The sequence below is a fragment of the Conger conger genome, chromosome 11 (assembly GCF_963514075.1).
Source record: "Conger conger chromosome 11, fConCon1.1, whole genome shotgun sequence".
Taxonomy (NCBI): Eukaryota; Metazoa; Chordata; class Actinopteri; order Anguilliformes; family Congridae; genus Conger; species Conger conger.
Window position 1 is genome coordinate 20251063 of NC_083770.1, and position 24133 is coordinate 20275195.

The 24133-nt window shown below is 44.0% G+C and overlaps 1 protein-coding gene and 1 long non-coding RNA gene across 2 annotated transcripts; both read left to right on the top strand.

Moving 5' to 3' along the window:
• The first annotated feature begins 674 nt into the window (after positions 1-674).
• tars1 (threonyl-tRNA synthetase 1) lies at positions 675-20687 on the top strand. The gene is made up of 19 exons (XM_061260117.1): positions 675-912; positions 1649-1729; positions 1993-2183; positions 3204-3327; positions 4420-4541; positions 7035-7152; positions 7248-7312; positions 8026-8104; positions 10278-10424; positions 11944-12042; positions 12372-12538; positions 13407-13569; positions 16093-16230; positions 16474-16551; positions 16654-16754; positions 17055-17159; positions 17759-17831; positions 18165-18279; positions 19937-20687. The coding sequence occupies exons 1-19, from the start codon at positions 856-858 to the stop codon at positions 20083-20085; spliced, it is 2172 nt and encodes a 723-aa protein (XP_061116101.1). The 5' UTR covers positions 675-855; the 3' UTR covers positions 20086-20687.
• A 705-nt stretch (positions 20688-21392) lies between these two features.
• LOC133141181 (uncharacterized) lies at positions 21393-23895 on the top strand. The gene is made up of 3 exons (XR_009710056.1): positions 21393-21824; positions 22155-22291; positions 22571-23895. It is a non-coding gene; the product is annotated as an uncharacterized LOC133141181 (long non-coding RNA).
• Positions 23896-24133: the final 238 nt, after the last annotated feature.

Sequence of the window (24133 nt, forward strand, 5' to 3'; positions counted from 1 at the left end):
TCCGCTTATTGTTACATCAAAGTGAAAAGCACTCATTAGAATCCCATTTTAAGGAGTCTGGAGATACTTTTAGGAAATGAAAAACCCACGTTTTTGGAATGCACTCTGTGAACAAGCGCCATTTTAAGCACTGGGGAAAATATATAGGCTATACTGCATCCATTCAATCAATTTTTTATACAAAGCACTTTTGCTTCTGGTGACTTCACTTTGGGTTAATCCCTTTTACAATAAAAAAAAGTTAAATACATTATCTGTGATAATATAGGTATACTGTGTGATTTATATGGTGTATATTTACATATAATTCCCACCCTGGTTCGATGTCAGTTGACAGCAAAAAAATTACATGTTTATCTAGCCTATTACATGGACATCAAAGTAGACGCATATGCCAATAAAGTTAATATTTTCAAGAGAGTTCAATATGTAAAGTGGCTGTCTATTGTCCTGCTGATAAAACATGGCAAATAAATAAATAAAAACATAAATAAAAGCATTGCAAAATCGCAAGTGATGCTGATGTTGTGTTTGATTAAGAAATGTTCGTGATTAACAGAAATTGCGTCGGAAACTCCGCCAATCAATACCATCGGCCCGCCTTCCATGACGATTAAAAGTAGAACGATACGCATAAAATACTGCCAATCAAGCCAATGAGCCCGCCTTTCACGAGTGGATTGCATCAGCATTGGAAGTATGAAGCGGACTCGTAATATCCGGGTGACGTACCGACACCGGCAAGTGACACGCTGTGGTTCAGTTCGGAATTAGCCTTTTACCTAGCTTCCCACCAAACATCGGTTTTCTCCCAAAGAACAACATTATCACTCTGATATCCTGTTCACTTTCGTCATGGACGAAGATAACGTTATACAGCAAGTGGAAGGATTGCGAGTAGAAGATAACAAGGTAGCTGTAGCTAGTTAATGCGACCGAGTTGTTACTGTACGTAGCTAATGCCTGCTAAATCTGCTAACTTTCCACGTACTGCAGCTGGTTAGCTACTGCACTTAGTTTACCTCATGGCTGCTGTCACAAACTTCAGGAACTTTTAGCTAGCTAGACATCATCCAGACAAGGCAAAGAGTAGAGACCTAATTGTACTATATAGATTGGTTAGCAAACTGTATTAAATGCACTTCTAATTTGTGGACTGATAACTAATTACTTCAATAGCCTGCATTTCAGAGCTAACAGTTATAACATTATCCAGCAAGCCACGTTTAACTTCTGCGATAAACCAGTTTAACTAGCTACCTAGTTTTTACGTTTCATGTAGCCTGCTGCACTAATTTAAGGTATATATTCCCGTAAATACAAATGTTAAAATGTAATGAAAGTTGAAATTTACAGCTGCCTGTTTGTGTTTTGACAGTTGAATTCGTCATTATATCTTAATGTGACTAGTTTCACTCTGTATCTGTGCTGTAAACGTTTCCCTAATACCTCAAGGTACATTTCTGGGAAGTTATTTTAGAAAAGATTAGAGAAAAAGATCTGAGAAAAGATTGTTGCTTGTTCAAGCACTAATGAGAGACTTGTTTGCTCTTTGTTTCCTGATATTACAATGGGTGGGGCTGCACTTTCTTGCTTGAAAGACGTGTTGTAGTCATTACATTGTTGTTGAATTTGAATTGTGTTCCAGGGTGGCGCAGGAGACAAAAAAGGTAAAGATGGAGGAAAGAAGAAGAGTAAAGGAGGAGGAGATCCTGTGGGTAAATCTGAGGTAAGGCATGCGACGGCTACCCGCCATGCACCTGGTTGTAATGATTGCTGCGGCACAGTAACCAAGATGAAAAGTGAAGTCATGAATTTATTCAGTTTGGTCACGTGAAAGAAAGGGAAACAAATCGTGTAAGTGGTAACGTATGGCAATTGAATCTTCTCCATAAGACAACGTCGAGCGCAGATATTATTAAGTTTATGTATTATTTTAAGCGTCTTTGCTCAGCATTTCTATGACCGCTGCTTTGCCCCATATGTCCCCAGTTGAACCCACCGCCCCAGTACATCGAAGACCGTCTGTCCTTGTACAGCAAGCTGAAGGAAGAGCACGACGCCCTATTAGCGGAGAGAGCGGCTAACGACAGCCAGCCAATCAAAATCACCCTTCCCGACGGGAAAGTGGTGGATGGCGAGTCCTGGAGAACTACACCTTACCAGGTGGCCAGTGGGATCAGGTCAGTATGGATGCTCTCTCACTGCACTCGCTGCGTGTCATCCGTGGATGGGAAATGTGCAGGGATGTAATATTCTTTTGAAATTAATCATGAGGCTGACATTCACACTGACTGTTATTCACACTGGATACTGTTTACATGGCAAACTTGTATTTATTTTTAAATGTAATTTAAATGATTCACATGAAAATTCTGATTGTTTGTGTTACAGTTGCTACAGAGTTCAATATAAGTTCAATAATTTGGTGTAGGTTCTTTCCAAAAATTGAGTCTCGAAACCCAACACGACACACATTGATATTAGAAGCACTTAATAAACACACTTGTTGTTTCTTATTGTGATAGTCTAATCGTTTGTTATTTCAATGTCCTCTGAGTGTCTGTGGGATGAGGGCAAACTGTCAAATCTACTACAGGGTCACGTTAGCACCATAACCGGCTAATTGCATTGTATTGCATCGTATTGCATCATATTGCATTGCGATCAATCATATTGTTATCAAATCGTGTCGTATTGCATCGTATTGTTATGATTGAAGACAAATCGTATCGCATTGCATCGTTATTGGTATCATATCATCATCAAGTCAAAGCTTTACACCCCTACAATCCATTGTAACTGAGGTTGAGATCATGCCCAAAGTTTCAGTTCCTTGTGTAATACATTCAAGGTTTGAGGAGCACACATTTTAAAAGCACTTTTATCCAGTTCAGAACACATTTGAGGAACAACTAGACAATCTTGGAAATTTGTGCAATAAATCAGATGATCTTTATAAGCTAAAAGTGAAGTGAGGTAAAGGGGATTTTGTGAATGAGGGGGAGGGGGCCACCCTACATTTCTATACAAGACACAGTGATGAGTACCATAATTGTCCCCAGTAATACATTCGAATGCAGAATGATAGAGGAGCACATAATGTTTGAACTCACATGATATGTTTTCGGTAGAGTGTGTGTCATAAATATAATATATTCCTATAAGCGTGGCTAATGTCGTTATGCTTTCTCACGGCGCAGTAAAGGTTTAGCAGACAACACCGTGATCGCCAAGGTGAACAACGAAGTGTGGGACCTGGACCGTCCTCTGGAAGGAGACTGCAGCCTCCAGCTGCTCAAATTTGAGGATGAGGAGGCACAAGCGGTGAGTTTTCGCACGGATGGAACTGGGAAAATCTCATTTTGCTCCTGGCTGTCTGCCCGTTGAGTTGCCACAAGGAAATTTGCGCCCTTGTTGTTTTGATGGTTTGGCCCCAGTGTTGACGCCAGCCTTTTAGAATTGGAGTGGCAGAACTGAAAGAAAGACCTGGATACTCTTGCCATTGGCATGGCCCCTTACTGAGGACTGGAGTTGGTCCCCGGGTGCTGCACTGTGACTGCCCACTGCTCCTAAGTAACTAGGATGGCTCAATTGCAGAGGACACATTACGCCACAGGGTCATAACTTAACTGCAGTGTGGCATAGTGGTTAGGATGTGTAAAGGCCAGTTTATAGTTATTTGTGAGATATTTGCGAGCTCCAGACACGGGAGCTAGTTGATGACACGTTGCTAAAGGGAATTACAGATGAGAACGTTCTATAATAAGGCTGTTGTGACAATTGAGCCAGTGATGGGGTCGAAATTTAAGTCTGAGCGATGGGCATAACGTCATGGCAACGACGACAAAACCGTCCATCGCTCTAGTATAAACCAAAAGTAGTCGCAAATGTGACGATCACCTGTGGCTACAAAGTGGCCTTAAAGGGGCCTTAACTCTGCGGTTGTAGATTGGACTCCCAGGTGTGGTGTTGCGGCTGTACTCTTGAGTGAGGCACTTAACCAGCACAGCTCCAGTTAACACAGCTCTGTAAATGGCTTGTGTATGAAGTCACTCTGGATAAGAGCATCTGCTGAAAGCCTAAATGCAGAAGGAGAAAGAAAAGCTCCATCAAGTTTATTATTATTGCTGTTATTTATTTGAAAACGGAGCTGTATGAATGGCAGTTGGGTGATTATTGTGGAAAGCCACCTGTGGAGAGGTAATTTGGCTCATTATGTTTTATCTGTTGGAATACCAAACGGAGCTCCCGCCTGCCGAAGGCACCACGCGCACACTGTGCGCTGCCGGGGCGGGAAAATATCCGCCGCTGGAGGAACTGAGCGCCGCTGGCACTCTCTACCACGCAGTGAAGGATTGTGGGAAACCGTGAGCGATTGTGGGATTGGCCCTGACTCCTCTCTCTCCCCCTCTGCAGGTGTACTGGCACTCCAGCGCCCACATCATGGGCGAGGCCATGGAGAGGGTCTACGGCGGCTGCCTGTGCTACGGGCCCCCCATAGAGAGCGGCTTTTACTACGACATGTACCTCGAAGATGAGTGAGTGCCAAAAAAACCCCCAAAAAACCTGTTGGACCAACATGCAAATAAGAGCTTCTCATCTGTTTTTAGGTTATTTGTTCAGCTTGCCACCTCATTCCTGCTTGAATATGCGCATAATTACTTTTTCATGTTCTTAAGCCTTCTTCATGGCAATATTTGTCATTTGTATAATATAACTTCACCGTAAGCCTGAACTTTATAGTGGCTGTAACACCTTAATGATTGCGACTTTACTACTAATAGTATATAACATTATATTACTACACTATAAAGAAAATTTGTGAGCGCAGTTTTACTCCTTCTTAGCCTTATGCAGCTACTTCATGGTACACAACTGGCAGCTATACTCGTGTAGCGCTATATAGCGCCTTCATGGCAGGATGTGCGGGTGTAGTACAGGGGTTCACTGTTCTGAGGCCTCCCAGTGCATGCTGGGATTAATTTCAGCCAGCCGGTCTCTTAATCAGTTAAGGTTATCGCAGGCACGCATTTAAATACTTTGAAAAATTTTGTCAAATTGATTTTGGCACGATGCAGGTTTGGCCCGTTGCCGTGTGCTCTGTCTTTGAACTCTTCATTTTCCAAATGGTTTCGTTTGAGCGGCCAGATGGTCCCACTTTCACTGTTTAGGAGACCACTCATTTCACCTGTCAGTCCAGCCAATTAATCAATTAAAAACATTGCCACTTCCTCAGCCAATCATTTGCTACTTAGCATATTAAAGAGGGTTAAATCATTAGCTGTCTGAGAATCGGTCTGGCTGACTGAAGGTCCTCAATTAATATTGGGTATTTATTCATTGTAGCATGCATATCAATTTCTGATATAATGTGGCCTAAAGATACTAAATCCTCCCTCGTTAGGCTTCAGAAGAGTCTCATTAAGAACACTTTGCACCTAGTTAGGCATCGGGAATTACAATTACAGTTGATACAAAACCGGTTTGACCTGTTGAATGGCATTAATAAATAATAATAATCCAGGAAACATTTCCTATTACTTGAGCCATATATACACAATGAGACATCTGCCGATAGTCTGGTTTTTGTTCCAACCAATTACCTTAATTAATTTTTCTGACAGCTCTAGAAATGATGCTGGTTCACTCCTGTACTTGAGCAGAGTAAAATCTTCAGGATAAGCTTGCAGTCTGCAGCTGTAAATTGATACAAATGTCTGATCAAGACATTATTCAGCTAATTAAATAATTAAGAGCAGGAGTTGGCACAAAATCCCTGCTATATATAGACCTGCGCATATAAATATGGTATTTGGTCCATGTACACATACGCACACACATACAAAGGCTTGGTCATAATTGTCGGCTTATGTGTGCATTGACGTTGGTAATTGTTATAGAATTTCTTTAAGAGAATAATGTGGGAGAACCTGGAAAGTGTCCTGCTGCTTTCATCTTTTGGGGAATGTCAACTTGACAGATGGGAAGGAGTCCTTAGAAGGTTGTATACTGCAGTATAATTCAATGGCCAAACTTGAGCAAAGGTCTTGAAGACAGACTGCTCTGTGTGAGCACTGGAACCCAACCTTCTGTCTGGCTGAGAATATTTCAGCCAGCATTTGCTGAATGGGCAAGGCGTATAAATAATTCAGCTTTATACGGAGGGAGCTCTCCCGGTCCTGGGATTCTGAAAGATGAATTTGCTGTGGGCCAGTACCTTTGCTGGGGTTTCTCGACCCCCCCCCCCCCCCCCCTTCACCTCACTTGAGTTTAAGTGCTAAGAACCAACCGGGCTGCTTTTTAACTTTGACGAGGTTCCTTATTAACAGTCACATTGCGTAACAGTTTTCTTCCACCGTTTTTGTCCCTGTTCTAGAACTGCATGGCTATCAACTGTGATTACTTGAGCATTCAGTTCATTCTAATCACATGTTTTTGATCTCACACCTTTGAGCCGGGGTCTCAAACTCCCTGCCATGGAGGGCCGCATGTATGCAGGTTTTCATTCCAACCAATTACCTCTGCCTTAATTCATTCCAATTACCCATTCAGCCATATGCATTTCACTGCATTGAAACGTTATTGTTATTTAGACGACACAAATGAGCATTTCCTTTTATATGCATAATGTGCAAATCGACTGCCCTAATTCTGCCAATAATGGAACTAATTATATCATCAAGATCTGAGGCTGGAAAAACCCCCCCCAAAAAACAGGATGCATAGCCCTCCATGGCATTTGAGTTTGAGGCCATTGCCTTAAAGCAGGGGTGTCCAATCTTATCCAGAAAGGACCGGTGTGTGTGCAGGTTGTTGTTTTAGCACAGGACTAAGACAGCTGATTCTACTCATCAAGGTCTTGATTAAAGACCACAATTAGTTCACTAGTATAATCAGGTGTGTTACTGCTGGGTTAAAACAAAAACCTGCACCCACGCCGGCCCTTTTAGGATAAGATCAGACACCTCTGCCTTAAAGGGTCAGGGGATGCCGTCTGCTGTTGATGGACTCGGTGTGTTTCTGCCGTGCAGGGGTGTGTCGAGCCATGATTTCCCAGCTCTGGAGAATCTGTGTAAGAAGATTATAAAGGAGAAGCAGCCCTTCGAGAGGCTAGAGATCAGGAAGGAGACCCTGCTGGAGATGTTCAAGGTAACGTGACCTATTTTTAAAGAAGGAAAAAAGAACATCCTGTGAAATTACTGGCCCTCCTCAACTGCACTTCCTTTCTGTTCCCTCCTTTTCAGTACAACAAGTTCAAGTGCAGGATTTTGAATGAGAAAGTCAAGACTCCAACAACTACTGTTTACAGGTGGGAACTTTACACGTTCATAAGACTGCCTCTCTGCCTCCATCTATTGGGAGGGGGAAAAAAAGCATTAAACTGGATGTCTATGTTTGTCTCAAACACATGGGGAAAGACTGAGATTGACCGGTGATTCAGGTTCCGCCCATTATGTGGTTACTGAAAGCTGGCTGCCCCATCAGCACTGTGTGTAGAGCAGTGGTTTCTAACCCTGCTCCTGGAGTGCCACTGGGTCTGCTGGTTTCCATTGTTACTCTGCACCTAATTCATCAATGGGCAGCCTGTAGCGTAGTGGTTAAGATAAATGACTGGGACACCCAAGGTCGTTGGTTTGAATCCCAGTGTAGCCACAATAAGACCCGCACAGCTGTTGGGCCCTTGAGCAGGGCTCTTAACCCTGCATTGCTCCAGGGGAGGATTGTCTCCTGCTTCCTCTAATCAACTGTATGTCGCTCTGGATAAGTCTGCCAAATGCCATTAATATAATGTAATGAATTAGGACAGTTTATTACCCAGTTAACTCACCTCACCTTGTTACCTGGGTCTCAACGGGGTGCTGATTTTAAGGTGAAGACATAAACCAGCAGACCCAGTAGCTCTCCAGGACCCAGGTTGGAGGCCACTAGTATAGAGGGACATAATGTGGTGAGGGTGTGGTATTTGACGGCAGTTTGTTGTAGCACAGGGCACACCCGGGTTGACCCCCCTCTGTTCCGCAGGTGTGGGCCTCTGATTGATCTCTGCAGGGGACCTCACGTTAGACACACTGGCAAGATCAAGGCCTTGAAGGTGCACAAGGTAAACCACGAGTCCACTCGGCTACTGTACCCATTTTACCCCCTTAATGTACAGTATTAACCCTTTCAGTCCCAACAGTGCCACATGGCACCCACGCATATCTACCATATGGCACTCTCGACCTTCTGCCTTTTCAACCAATCAAAATGACTGCTAGATTATTGTTTCGAGCCCCTATTAATACATTTTCACAATTTTCTCAACCAAAGCTAAAACCCCATGGCATTTGTGTGGAGCCACTTCATATAGGGCTTGGGGCTTAATTTACAATGTTAGTACATAATACAGTAAAATGTACAGTGTTAATTCAACTCTGACAGAGTACATAGAATATGAGTCCAATAGCTACCTGAAATGGACATATAAGTATTCTGTAAGAGTTAATTTAGTATTGAACAATGTACTGTGTCAGACAGGTGACATAACCTTAATGTTCCACAAAATTGTGTTCAGCTCCAATCCTTTAGGAGGACTGACTGCTTGTCAGCGTTATGGCTGTTTTTAATTTCTTAAGGGCATCTTTGTCGTCAGTGTAAAATTATGCCGGGACTCTATGCCATGGTTGCCTAAACCCTGGTCCGAGAGTGACATTTCTGGTTTCTGTTCCATCTGAGCTCGATCACAAGAGTTTGATGGATGTTTAAAAGTCTGAGGCTGAATATTCTGCATGCTGAAACGCTAAGTGCCTCCATCACATGGTCACCTGCATTAATTAACTGGGTTAATTTTAATGAATCAGATCTATGTAGTTATAGTGTATATGTGTGGTTTTCCTGCTGGGCTCATTTCGCTTTGCATATTGGTGTTAGTGGATGGCTTCTTTCACTTTCTGTATTAGCGTTAGTGGTTTGCTTCTTTTGTTTTGGTTTGCCCATAGCCATTAGTGGATGGGCTCTTTTGTTTCTCTTTGTATTAGCTTTAGCGGTTAGCTTCTTCTGTTTCGGTTTGCGTGTTGCTGTTAGCAGGTGCGTTCCCATGCACATCTGCTTGCCCGCTTTCCCACCATGTTCAGCACAGGGCTGAATGGGCGGAGCTAGGCATGTGGGCGGGTCACCTTCAGAGCTTGCAACATTGGGGAGATGAGTCGCCATGGGAACACAGACCTCCCAATAGGAAACCCAATGTTGAAACCGCCTCTTGGCTCTCATCACAATGTGGGGGAGGAGCCGAGTTGTACCTCTCCATACTGGAATGTTACAGAGCTGGATGGAGATTGTAGCCAAGCCCTCTGCCAGCCATTGTTTCATACCAGTGCAATGACAAATGACATCTTAATGCCATTTAAAGTTTGAGTATAGAATTTATTTATTTATTTATTTATTTTTCTCAGATTAAAAGCCTCCTTAAATGTTTGTTGTCCAAAAAAAGAGGTTTCTGTCAGCATTACTGCCCGTGATATCAAATGCATTAGAACTATTTTGAAATTGAGTTCAGTTTCAAGATCGTTTAGACGGCGATATTATAATCCAGTCACTGACAGGAATAAGAACGGTTCTGATGCTGACAGAGGCCTCGACCGCAATTCCTTTTTCTACAGTAAGAGTATCTCCCTGGCAACACGGCATGTCTTGGTGCCAGCGTGGTTGTGCATAATACACTAACATCTGTGTTATTTCATCCCATTTTCCCCTATTTTCAGTCCAGCTGTTTTCCGACAGATCGTGGCCTAGATGCATTTTTTGGCTTTTTTTGGTTAACAGTCCTCATTTGGCAGTATTTGAAATGTGTGGTTTAAAAATGAATAGATAAAAAAAAAAAACTATTTTCTTGAGTAACCTTTTGTTTTGCTAGACTTATTTTTTTCTCCCTGTAAATATGCCAGTTTTGTGCTGAAGTTCATTGCCAAATATAATTAACATTTCTAAGGGACTCAGCTGTCATTTGTGATCAGTTTTGCCGAAAGATTGTTTTGGTCTGCCAGAAAATTTAAATTCAACAATAAACCCTGAGTGGGCTTCTAATTCCTGGATTCAATGTATTATTTTATGCATTATTGTATATTTTATGTATTTAAATCTCACAACAGTATGGTGTAGTTATTAATAAAAAACAAATGCTCTACACTGTAGATACCGCAAATTCCACCTGAAAATTTCTCCTTTACCTGTTTTTCTGAAGGTTTTCTTGTCTGAGATGTCAGAACGGTTGTGAGTCTGTTCTGTTATTTTTCCAGAACTCTTCCACATACTGGGAAGGCAAGGCTGACATGGAGTCCCTACAGCGGATTTACGGGATCTCCTTCCCGGATCCCAAGATGCTGAAGGAATGGGAGAAGTTCCAGGAGGAGGCTAAGAACCGGGACCACCGCAAACTGGGCAGAGTGAGTTACACATTTCTCCCCCAAAGAGAGAGTGAGATTTCTCCCCCAGAGAGAGAGAGAGAGCGAGATTTCTCCTCCAAATAGAGAGAGCGAGATTTCTTCTCCAAAGAGAGAGAGAGAGATTTCTTCTCCAAAGAGAGAGAGAGAGAGAGCAAGATTTATCCCACAGAGAGAGAGGAGGAGGGGGGGGTCACCCTATAATCTGGTGAACATATTGTTATTTAAGTAAAATACTTGTACTCATGTGGGTCTTCACAAGCACTCAAGAAAGGATTATACCTAGTTTTTCCTTCATTCTTGACTCATGGAGAATCCTAAATGTGCCTTGGGTATTCCTCAGACAGCCAGAAATGTGTGGGGTACCACACACAGTGCGTTTGCTGGCACTGAGTTACAGCTGGGTTACAGCTCAAGCTGGTGCAGTGGGAGATGGCTGAACACAGAATACCACACTGTGCTGCAGGGCAGCCTTTGCCTTGTGTCTTTACAGCCCCATGTTCGCTTTGGGAAAGAAGGCCAACGTTCGGTAAGAGGATTAGGGAATGGAAGTCGATGTGGTTGAGGAAAACCCCATGTTATACAACATACAGCAAAATACAATGTGTTGGACAGAATAGGGAAAGTCAGCTGGTTGACTAGAGGAAGTCTGTGCTATTTACTGTGGCACTAATACTCGTCTCCTTTCCAAAAGTAAAAATAAATGTGTTAAAAATGGACACTTGCGTTCCTGGCTGGTAGTTTGTGTCTGTCCTTATTGAACAGACCGACCAGGACTGTGTGGGTAGATGTAACATCTCCATCCTGCTTTATACAGAAGTGAGAATTTATCCTGACAAACTGGAAGAGCGTCGAGCCTCCAGCCTCCAGGTGTCTGTTTGACGTTGTTGGGGTTTGATCAGAAAAAGAATTGGCTGTGAGCCAAAGCTGAACCAGTTTGAGTGTGTGGGAGACGAAACCAAGGTGTGATTCTGCTGTTCAAGATTCAAGCCTCGCTTCATGCTCAGAGGGTGAAAAAAAAACCTGTTAACATTGCTTACAGATGGTTAAGGCATTGGACTCGCTAGCGGGCTTCAACTTAAATGTATAAATAACTACTTCCAGTCAAAATTATTCAGAATGTTAAATATAGCTTATGTTTTATTCTGGTGTTGGAAGATTGGCCGTCACATTCCTTTGTTTTTAATGGAGTAAAACTGTTCTGTTCGATGTTCTCCTGCCCCTGAATCTGCTCTGGATACTGTAGGTTGTCTTCACCCTTCGATGGCCATCCATTAGTCCATGTAGGATCGAAGCGGCCTACTTTTCTGAGCTCAGAATGGGGTGAATAGTGAAACATTAAGGGCTGTGGCTGTCGGCTGCAGGTGTTGGGCTGCTGTGTCTGCTCGAGGTGTGGTAGCGATGTCTCTCCTGCCCATGCATTTGACGGCGCGCAGATGTTGCTCGCGTTAGCAGCTGCCGCATGGGTAATTTGTTTCGGCCGGCGGGTTTGTGACCGCCCCCCCACCCCCTCGTTCCGCAGGAGCAGGACCTGTACTTCTTCCATGACCTGAGTCCCGGGAGCTGCTTCTTCTTGCCCAAGGGGGCCTACATCTACAACAGCCTGGTGCAGTTCATCCGGGTGAGTGGGCCTCAGATGTCATAACCCACACCTGGGGCTGTGACATCAAGCAGTAACTGACACATTTACGTGTGTGTGTTTGCGAGTGTCTGTGTGATGTGTGTGAGTGCGGGTGGATGCTTGTGTGAGTCTGTGTGTAATGTACATTCATGTATATAAAGTGTGTGAGTTGTGTACATGCATATGTTTATGTAGATATGTGTGTCTGTGTGTATTATTGCATATATCATTCGGATATGTATTAGGTGTTAGTCTAATCAACTGTAAGACGCTTTAACATAATGATAATTATTATTAGTATTGATTTGTGTGGGGGTGTCTCTCCTCAGAGCGAGTACAGGAAAAGGGGCTTCCAGGAGGTGGTGACCCCCAACATTTACAACAGCAAGCTGTGGCAGACCTCGGGCCACTGGCAGCACTATAGCGAGAACATGTTCTCATTCGAGTCGGAGAAGGAGACCTTCGCTCTCAAGCCTATGAACTGCCCTGGACACTGGTACCTGCCCTCCCTCTCTTCCCCAGCTAATGCAGCTCATTAATCTGGTGTTCAGGCCTGACGTTTGTCCTTCTGTTACTCCATAAAGCATCTTTGTGTCTTCTGTAAAAAGGGCAGTACAAATAAAATTGACTTGATTGAAGTCAATTGAATTGACTTGATGGGCAGCCTGTAGCCTAGTGGCGAATGTACATGATTGGGACCCGGAAGGTTGGTGGTTCAAGCCCAGGTGTAGCCACGATGAGATCCACATAGCTGTTCAGCCCTTGAGCAAGTTGGGCTGTAACCCCGCATTGCTCCAGGGGGGATTGTCCCCATCTTAGTCTAATCGACTAAGTTGCTTTGGATAAATGTGTCAGATAAATGACAAACTATTAGTTTTTTATATTATTAATTCTCCCAAAATGACCGTTGGTCTCAAAATGGGCACCGTTGGGTGGCTGTGAGCCATTGTTTGATGGTGAGGTTGATGTGCATTCAAGATGGTTCGTTAAACGTTTTTTTGTTCACCACAAACATTAGGTAACCATAGCTAACAGTTTGAAAAGGTAATGCACGGTGAACAAAAATAGCCGCTGATGATGAAAACGCAGAGAGAAAAAAAAGTTGACAATTATTTGGCTGTTATAATGCACTTTCATGAATGTTATATTAGTTCTTACCTTAAAATAAATCACAAGCAGGCAACGAATCAGCTAGCTAGCTGGCACTGTTAGACGAAACTCGCATCTATTTGTATTATAAATGCGTTGGTGGCTAGTTAACTAACGGAGTGTTAAAATCGTTCAGCAGTGCCTGTCTGCTGAAAGCGTAGTTTTCCGTGACCGTTCTCGGTCCTGAGCGCACCCCCGGTCTCTCCCGCCCGCAGCCTGATGTTTGACCACCGGCCGCGGTCGTGGCGGGAGCTGCCCCTGCGGATGGCCGACTTCGGCGTGCTTCACCGTAACGAGCTGTCGGGGGCCCTCACCGGACTCACCCGCGTACGCCGCTTCCAGCAGGACGACGCACACATCTTCTGCACCATGGACCAGGTACACGGCCCGGCAGAGTGGGCTTTTACTGCTGTTACTCTCCCTCACACGCCCCCTCTCCCTCCCACACTCCCTCTCTCTCTCACACACCCTCTCTCTCCCTCACACACCCCCTCTCTCTCTCTCACACACCCCCTCTCTCCCTCCCACACCCTCTCTCTCCCTCACACGCCCCCTCTCTCTCTCACACGCCCCCTCTCTCTCTCACACACCCCCTCTCTCTCTCACACACCCCCTCTCTCCCTCACACACCCCCTCTCTCTCTCACCCCCTCTCTCTCTCACACACCCCCTCTCTCTCTCACACACCCCCTCTCTCCCTCCCACACCCTCTCCCTCACAAACCCCCTCTCTCTCACACACCCCCTCTCTCCCTCCCACACCCCCTCTCTCCCTCACAAACCCCCTCTCTCACACACCCCCTCTCTCCCTCACAAACCCCCTCTCTCCCTCAGAAACCCCCTCTCTCCCTCACACACCCTCTCTCCCTCACACACCCCCTCTCTCTCCCTCACACACCCCCTCTCTCTCCCTCACACACCCCCTCTCTCTCTCACACACCCCCTCTCTCTCTCTCACACACCCCCTCTCTCTCACACACACCCTCTCTCTGTCTCTCAATTCATGTTGCTGTATTCACATGACCGAACATAACATTTTGTATTGCCGAAGCGTATATGCACTCAGTGAGCACTTTATGTATTTTTATTTTTTACACTTCTACTGCTGTAACCTATCCACTTAAGAGTTTCGATGCATTGTGTGTTCATAGATGCTCTTCTGCATACCACTGTAATGTGTGGTTATTTGCGTTACTGTCACCTTCCTGTTAGTTTTCACCAGTCTGGCCATTCTCCACTGACTTCTCTCATTAACGGGGCATTTCTGTCTGCAGAACTGCTGCTCACTGGATTTTCTTTTTGTTTTTTTTGCACCATTCTTTGCAAACTCTAGAGACTAGTGTGTGTGAAAATCCCAGGAGATCAGCAGTTTCTGAGATACTCAAACCACCCTGTCCAGTACCAATAATCATTCCACGGTCAAAGTCACTTAGATCACATTTTTTGATGGTTGATGTGAACATTAACTGAAGCTCCTGACCCGTATCTACATGATTGTATGCACTGCTGCCACACAATTGGCCGATTAGACAAATACATTTATTTTCATACATTGATTTTCAATTTTGTCAGAAAATGCAGCTCTGTCTCAGCTTCATAGAGTTGGAAGTGCTCGCACAGCCTTTCCTCTTTCCGTGTTTGCCCATGTCGGCCCTTTTTGATGGCCAGGCTGTGCCTGTACTTCGTCAAGGTGGTTCTTAGTCTTTTGTCAGTCACCGCGGTCAGATAGTCTGCCGTGGTGCACTGTCTATTTAGGGCCACATAGCATTGCATTTTGCTTTGTGTTTTCGTTTGTGCGTCCCAATAGGTGATTTTGTTTGTGTTGTGTTATAATTTGGTTGACTCATGGTGATGCTGTCCTGAGGCTTTAAGGTGTTTAAGGGGTGGTTAGTGAACTGAGCTGTGTGAGAGGACTCTTTCCTTTGCTCAGCTCTTGGCACTGCAGGGCTTTGTAATGGAAAGTAATTGGGGCTGCTATTTTTTAGATGATTCCATAATGTGATTACCCGCCTTTGTATTTTGATTAATAATGGATATTGGCCTAATTCTGCCCTGCATGCATTCTTTGTACTTTTTCTTTGTACTTGTAAGAGCCTTATACAAAACTCTGCATGCAGGGTTTCAATTTGGTTTGTCCCATTGGTCAAAATCTTGCTTTGTAAGACCCCACACTTCACTGCCGTATAGGGCAATTGGTTCAATGACTGATTCTAATAGTTTTAGCTAAATTGTGATTGAAATTTCTAATTGGATTTGACGTTTTATGGAAATGCCCAGCGTGCTTCCTCTTCTTCACTTTGTCTCTTTGTCTCTCTCTCCTCCCACCCTCACTCTCTCCCTCTGTCCCCCCTCCTCTCTCTCTATCCCTCTATTCTCCCCCTCTCCCTCTGTTCTCTCTTTCTCTCTTTACTCTTTCATTTGGTTTCCTCTGTGGTCTTGCCTGTCATTTTGATGAAATAATTGTGTTGAGCAGCAGCCAGTGACCATCGGAGGTGAAGGGTGTTCGGCCCGGTGCCGTTTGGTGATATACGGCCGTCAGTACCGGTGATGGATCACTGCGAATGAGCCCGTTTTCCTGCTGTCCTCAGCAGTCTCGCTCCCACTGCAGGCCGGTGTCAGGCCGCCGGCTTGGGGGCCTTGCATGTCTGTGTTGTCATGACGTATCGCAACGCGTTGGGATTGCTGCAGAACTTCTAAAGCACAGCTTAGCTTCGCTATCCTACCTAAAACAAAAGCTGTTAATGGAAATGTCATTTTGTCTCTTTGCTGACTTTGCCGGTCTCAGTTAATGTCTTAGCAGTGTATCTGCTGTGTATAGGCACTGTTTGACCACTGTGCAGATCGTGGAGGCACACGGCTCTCTCTCGTTGGGCCCTGGTTGTGACCTCACGCTCCTCCCGCAGATCGGGGACGAGATGAAAGGCTGCCTGGACTTCCTGCGCACCGTGTACGACGTGTTCGGGTTCAGCTTCAAGCTCAACCTCTCCACCCGGCCCGAGAAGTTCCTGGGAGAGCCCGAAGTGTGGGACCAAGCGGAGAAGGTACGGCAAGCCCTGAGTGTCACACACAGCAGGTTCTGCTGCTAACAGTCTCTTAATATGACTCCTCTCTGTAGGGGAATTTATTGTGAAAGGCCCACATGCACCAGCTTACTCTTCCTGATTTTAGTATCTGTAGCACCCTCAAAACGTTTTTTGAAAAGTCCCTAACCCTGCCCCCAGAGCGACCCAGAGCCCAATGGTCAGCTCCCAGTGCTAATATTTTGTTCTTCTGTCTTCATGCAGCAACTGGAGAACAGCCTGAATGAGTTTGGGGAGCAGTGGGTGCTCAACCCGGGGGACGGGGCTTTCTACGGACCAAAGGTAGGCCTGGCCTTTCAGATCCATCTTCTGCCCTGGTTTAGCTGGACACAGGGAAGAGCCTGACGATGTTCCCGTTTGGGCTGTTTGTGTCTTCCGTCACAGATCGACATTCAGATCAAGGATGCGATTGGGCGATACCACCAATGTGCCACCATCCAGCTGGACTTCCAACTGCCAATACGCTTCAATCTCACCTTCGTCAGGTACTTCCCGCTCCCGCTGCCGTCGTCTTAAGGCCGTGCCATGTACCGGTTCTGCTGCGGAGCTTGTTCGAGAGACTGACATTTCACAAACTTACGTACTGTACTGAGTAACAGTGCCATCATGTGGTGGGATGTTGTATTGCATGTTCACGCAAGGTGCAGACAGCATAGTTCTGAAACATCAAAGCCGTGTCACTTTAATGTCCTATTTCGTTCTGTTGTTTTGAGATTCATCTTGGCCGGGGTAATTTGGGGTGTTTAAAGTGTTCTGCAGTGTTTAACTGTGATTTGTTTGTCCAGCCACGACGGTGATGACAAGAAGAGGCCGGTGATCATTCACAGAGCCATTCTGGGCTCTGTGGAGAGAATGATCGCCATCCTGACCGAGAACTACGGCGGGAAATGGTAAATATGTGCAGGGACTGACAAGGTGCCAGCCACACCTGCTGATGACATCATCATGATGGCTGCCTGTCAGCTGTGTGAGAATGCATTGGTTGCGCTCCATAGCTAGTTGGTGAAATTACAATGTTGTTATTACTGTAGTTGCATCACTTTTATTGAGTGGATTTGAGGTGGTTGTATTTCATAGATTGCATTTGGCTTCATTTAAATGTACATTTACCTGGTTTAATTACATTTACATGTACATTTTTGTCATTTGGCAGACGCTTTTAATCCAAAGCGACTTACAAGTGCATAGGTTCTACCACAAGTCAAAGCATCACATCCATAACTAGGAAAATACACATGGAATGCTGTTGTAAACATATAGTCGTCATCATAAGACGAGACAAGGAGGATAGGGATATCAGAAAGGGGGGGCGGGGGAAATCAGGAGGGAGAGATTCTAATAGTAGTAATGTTTAATCAATAAATGTACAGCTAGTCTCTAACCCATCTCTCCTCTCTGTACAGGCTGCTCTGGCTAGTCTCTAACCCATCTCTCCTCTCTGTACAGGCTGCTCTGGCTAGTCTCTAACCCATCTCTCCTCTCTGTACAGGCCGCTCTGGCTGTCTCCACGGCAGGTGATGGTGGTGCCGGTGGGGCCCACCTGTGAAGAATACGCCCAGCGGGTAAGACCCTCCATGCCTGGCGATCAGCGAGGGTTAGCGGGAATCTGGGGATCGTGGTTTTGAAAGCGGCCTGCAGAGGGGTGTCTGCAGTCATGGGGGGGGGGGGGGAGATGTACCGGTTAAAGAGACATTGAAACAGAAGCTAGAGCAGCACTGGCTTCCGTGATTTCAAGTATACACAAGTGAAAAAAACTGGGATATGTTAGCGAACCTTTGCTGTCTTGAACGTAGATCAGGGTTCTTAAGGCATGGTTGTGTAGGTCCTATAGGACTCAGTCCTTGATTTGACACAGAACCAGGAGAGTCCCTTACAGAGGTTCTCCTGTCGCGTAGGTACAGCAGGAATTCCACAGTAACGGCCTGATGACCGATGTAGACCTGGACCCAAGCTGCACTCTCAACAAGAAGATCAGGAACGCACAGCTGGCTCAGTACAACTTCATCCTGGGTGAGTGTTTCCTGCAGTGCCAAGCCTGAAATCACCTTACCCATAACCCCCTGCCACACACCAGATCATCTTACCCATAACCCCCTGCCACACACCAGATCATCTTACCCATAACCCCCTGCCACACACCAGATCATCTTACCCATAACCCCCTGCCACACACCAGATCTACCCACAACCCCCTGCCACACACCATATCTACCCACAGCCCCCTACCATACACCAGATTTACCCACAGCCCCCTGCCAAACACCAGATCATCTTACCCACAGCCCCCTGCCAAACACTAGATCATCTTACCCATAACCCCCTGCCACACACCATATCTACCCACAGCCCCCTACCATACACCAGATTTACCCACAACCCCCTGCCAAACACCAGATCATCTTACCCACAACCCCCTGCCAAACAACAGATCATCTTACCCACAACCCCCTGCCAAACAACAGATCATCTTACCCACAACCCCCTGCCAAACATCAGATCATCTTACCCACAACCCCCTGCCAAACAACAGATCATCTTACCCACAACCCCCTGCCAAAGACCAGATCATTTTATCCACAATATCCCTGCCAGTCCCCTAGATCATCTTACCCATAACCCCCTGCCAAACATCATCTTACCTACAGCCAGATCATTTTACCATCCAATCCCCAGCTATTTATGTGATCAAATCTGAAGCCCGTACAGGTTCAGTACATGAAGACAAAATATCCGTGCGTCTCCTTTCCTCTGCCAGTCCGTCTAAAGGACACATTCCAGAAGCTTGAGTTTACTACGAGCAGTTAACCTCAAGTAGTTTACTACTGGGTGTTAACCTTCGCTCACTGTGTCTAATTACCTATCTGTTGCATTTAGGTAGCTTTGTAGGTAGGTAGTTTTTGTTTTTGTTTTTTCTCTCTCTGAGTTTGTTGTGTGGCTTCTTAGCCTTCATTAAGTCGCGTTTTTTGATGTAAAGAGAGCGAGGGCGAGCAATGGCTGGCAGCCGCATGTAGGGGCCGATTGAAGCCTCTCTTAATCAGGCCGCTAATTCATGTGAGACTTCAGACGGATTATGTGCGCTAATTGCCTCTGTAAAACCAAGAGGATTAATGTAGAAGCGCAAACCTGCTCTGGCATGTGTTTACTTTTTTATCTGCTGTTTAGCCCCTATGGCACAATGTCATAATTAGTACTTCATACTCCTGTTTTTTGCCCTTGCTTTTTTTTCATTTCAAATTTAATTTTTACTGTGTGGCTAATTGCTTCTTCACTTTTTAATATTGGTTTGCTTTTAGAGTTATTTATTTGAGCGTATTTCAGTGATGAAAAGCAATGCTTTGCTGTTGTAATTAACCTGCAGAGTTTGTTAATGAATTTATCCCGAGGGTTATGTACATGTGGCAAGCTGACAAGCAGGATATATCACTTTCATGACATCATATGAATGTAACCTGGACGGAATGCATACAAATAATCCCTGACAGTTTGTATAAAATATAAAAGCTACATTTGGGTGACTGTGTGTTTTGTGGAACAGTATCGTTGCGAGGAAGTAATGGCAGAAAATGTTTTACAGCGTCGTCTGACATTGTAGTTTTTAACAAAACACGGATATATATGTTCGGATAATATTTCTTAATTAACGAGTGTTTTTTTTCTTCCCGGTCAGTGGTCGGCGAGAAGGAGAAAGCCAGCGAGACCGTGAACGTGCGCACACGGGACAACAAGGTCCACGGTGAACGGAGCGTTAAGGACTGCTTGGAGCGCTTGCGCCACCTAAAGGACACGCGCTGCCGCAACGCCGAAGAGGAATTCTGAGCCGGCGCCCTCCAGTTACCCCCGGCAACCAGTGCAGCAACCGTCCAATCGCACACTGCACAATACGCTTCCTTGCCTTAACTGCATATTAATTTTTAATTTTGCTTTATTTAAACTCGGAGACGCATTGAGAACGCAGGTGCCCTCTTTTACAGTACAAGTGTGCCGAAGGTACACATACATACGACAACAATTTGAAAGGAAAATGAGTAGTAATAGGTCAAATAAATGAACAATTGAGATTCAAAAGGAAAGATAAAATAGTTTAAAAATACACATTTACATTAATTAGTTTCACATAACATTAGTTTCACTCTCATGTAATTAAATTGTATTTCCTGACCAGTACATCTACGAAGGTACAATATTTCTTCCCATGGTGAATGCAATCTTTTACTGCGTAGCTCTGTGTTTTTTCCTTCTGAAATCACGAAGCTGTTGGTTAGCCTGTTTCTCGCAATACTTTTGTCTCCCATGTTTGACTGTCTGTGTTCCTGTTATCACTGGTGGTAAAATACTCAACTTCAGAAATGGGCTAGACTTGTGGAACAGAACAAAATCGTCAAAAAGGAAAAGAATTGCAATAAAGGAATATTCTTGCAGTTTGCGGCTGTCGTTTATTATGTGAGATTCCATGAAACATTGCCTCTTAATTTTCTTATCATCTGAGATCATTTCACCAACTAACTGGTTTGACATTAATGTGCTGTAAATATAATGGTAAATTGGAGAACACACAATTTCTAGAATTTTATTGGAAATCGGGCCGAGAGAAAAAAGGTTTTCATTATATTATTTCCTAAGATGTTCCTCTGTCTCCTACAAATACACATACTGAGAGTATTATGGCTAAACCATCGCAAACATGCTGGTCTGCCTTTTGTTTATCAGATTGCGTTCCTCTTCCGAAGAAAGACAATCCAATAGGACAAGGATCATCAAAGATGGCCCTCTAATCCAAATCCAGACCCGATTTTCTTTTCTACCGGTTAATGAACCGATTACTTAGACCGGGACGTGATTTTATGATTCCTGGGATGGGAGGTTAAGATTTGGACCTTTGATCCTGGATCAACAATTGACAATACCGTTTTCCACAATCGAAAGGAGAAATAAAAGTGGGACATTGGGTTGATGCGTAGTTTTTCTTTAACAAATACATATTTGTTGTTTTTTATGCTATGGAATCAGATCGAAAACAGGCGAACTTAAATTACTTTCACTTTCATTTTCTGATGAATGACAGGGTGTGGTGCTATTTTTTTCTGAAATTACGTCACAGAGTCCTGCTCTCTTCACATGCTAAACTTGGCTTCTTGCGCAATTCATTCACGTTTAAAGTATCACAATATAGCCTATATTTGTTTTGCCCAACAGTCATTGTAGTTCATTTATCTTTTGTACTGTGCAATATTGCCAGCTCATTATTAAAAGCACGTTTGTAACATAATGTCCACACAATGACGGAGAAGTGGTTGCTGTCCGGATTCGCGGAAGAGTGTTGTTTTGTTCGACACAGCAAACCTATGTGCTTTCACTTTCGTCTATGTACAATCTTAACAAGTGCAATTGCAGCCGGCTCTTCGTGTATCAATCTAAAGCGGCAACATATCTAAAGTGTTGGTAATTTGGCAGTTGATTGTGCGGATAAAATTGGGAAATGTTTGCCATGGGAAAATGAGCACACCTGAATATTTAACCATCAATTTGACTATATAGCATATCAAGCCTTATCTAAGGTAAGTGACGATTTTCTTTGGTTGCGCTTAATAAAAAGGCGAGCCCACGTTGATAATTTAAAATTTTAAAATTATCACGATTACAGCTGCGGGTTATGCTGACAGTTATTTCAGATGATACCATGCTTTTCTACCACTTACACAGCTGGCTTTAGGGTTGGTTGCTCTCATACAGTAAAATAAAGAAAAGAAACTAGGCTAAATTAGCCATTTTGCTTACATATCGATTTCAACGGCTGATTAACTTCTTGAAAAGTAAACAACACTTGTCAGTCTAATGTACATTTACACAAATAATTTTATTAACTAAATGTTTTGGGTTTTTTTCAGCAATATACTGTATTTCAGAATACGTCTAACAGTAGGTTAAGACTCGCCGCTCTTCGTGCCCAGTCGTGAATGAGCCGTGTGCAACAATGGAATTCACATCTGACGAGATGTTATGGTTGGAAAAAATTTCATCGGAGGTAACGCTCAACTTTTTTCAAAAAGTTTCAGTTTTTCAATGGTCTTACTTCTTGAAAATAAGCACTTTATAATGAACTGTTGCCTAAGTAACCAATATAAGGAAGTAACATTGACGTCACATATCGTGACGGTCCAAATAGTCCAATTCCAGAGCGTTTGTAAGAATGTGGAAAATTATTTTTGTCATGTAAATGTAAAGTTTATGCGTACTACACAGTGGTGGTGACCTCGAGGGACCACAGGGACATTTCTTTATTTTCTTCCCTCTCTCCCTCCAGGTCTGTGAAGATTGTGAACTGTCCCCGCTGGAGAGGATCCTCCGCGACATGGCCAAGCCGAAGAATGAGCTGGAGGAGAAGCTGTTTGAGCTAACGGCCTCCGTCAGGTTTGGCCTGGCCGAGCCGTCCAGCTTCCCGCAGATTTATCCACAGCAGTGCTCTAACAGTATCGCCTCCTTGTCTCGGTGTGGGTAAAATCGGCACTAAATGGAAACAAATTAGAAGTACATGGAGCCTGCGAACGGGCACCAGGAATGAAAGTGTCAAATTTTCTCTTCCTTTTTTAAGAATGGATACTTCCGGTCTTCCTTGCTGATTTTGAACAATGGACATTTCTGCATTCCGCATTTCTATAACACATTGGTTCTCCTGATCAGGTTAACATGGATATTGCGTCAATCAATCACTCAATCAGTCAGCGAGTCAGTCAGTTCACTGTAAATACACTCATCAAATCTGTATGTCATGTCCTACAGCTTAGCTGTAGGTGGAAGAAAAGCATCCGTGAGCACATGAAATGCGGACGCATTAATCAGCGCTGATGAAAACGGAGAGGCTGCGCTACTTCCAGCTACCGGAGAGAAAATGGTAAACTACTGTCAAGGGGAACATACCTTTAATTGTTATTGCTAAAGTGCCATGTAAGTGGACATGAATTATATGAACTGGTGGCTATCTGCTTTAAGTGCTTAGTTAAATGTTCAGTTGGGATCAATTTGGGAGTTGGTCAGTGTGGTCAATAATGTTACATCAAGAATTGACTGCTCTGAACTAGACCCCTTGGGCCATCTTCCGTTGATGCTAAACAGGCTTTGGAATTGTTGGGCTGCAGTCTGACGTGGAAACTCAGGGGATGCAAAAACTTTGCCAGTTTTTTTAACTTTTGCTTCCCAGTACTCCGTTGAAATGGAAAGTTGTCACTGTCGTTCTACGTCAAGGAGGAAAGGCACCAGCCAGACTGGGAATTCAGGAAATGTTGCAAATCCAGAGCCATTTCCAGGAATATGTCTTGTGTGAAGCTGCTGAATTTGTTGGATTCAGGATTTGAGAAATGAAGAAAATGGAAAATGCTCCTTTTTGCTTATGGGAAGTTGTTTTTGGCTGCACCAAATGTTGGCATAGCAGACAGTGTGTTTATTTTTAAATAAGTTTGCTACAAGAGGACAGTGCGTATGAGTGTGTACATAAGAATGTGTGTGTGTATGTTTGTGTGTGAGAGAGACAGTGTGGACGTGCCTGGATGTACAAGTGCATAAATACAAAATAATCAGTTGTGATCAGGAAATCAACTGCATTTGATTAATAAATGAATGCCTTGCCATTAATGTAATGTTTTTGAGCTCTGTTTTATTCCAACACCTTCATTGCGCTCCTTCATTAGACAAATACAATTCTTATGATCTCAGTATAAATTGTGAAGTGCCTTACATCTTACAGAAAACTAGTGAATTCATGTAAGAATTAGTATATACCGTCTGCCAGTGCTATAACACAAATGTACTTTATATTGTATACTCCACATGTTCCTTGTATGTTTGTATTTTTACAAATTCTGCAGGAGTA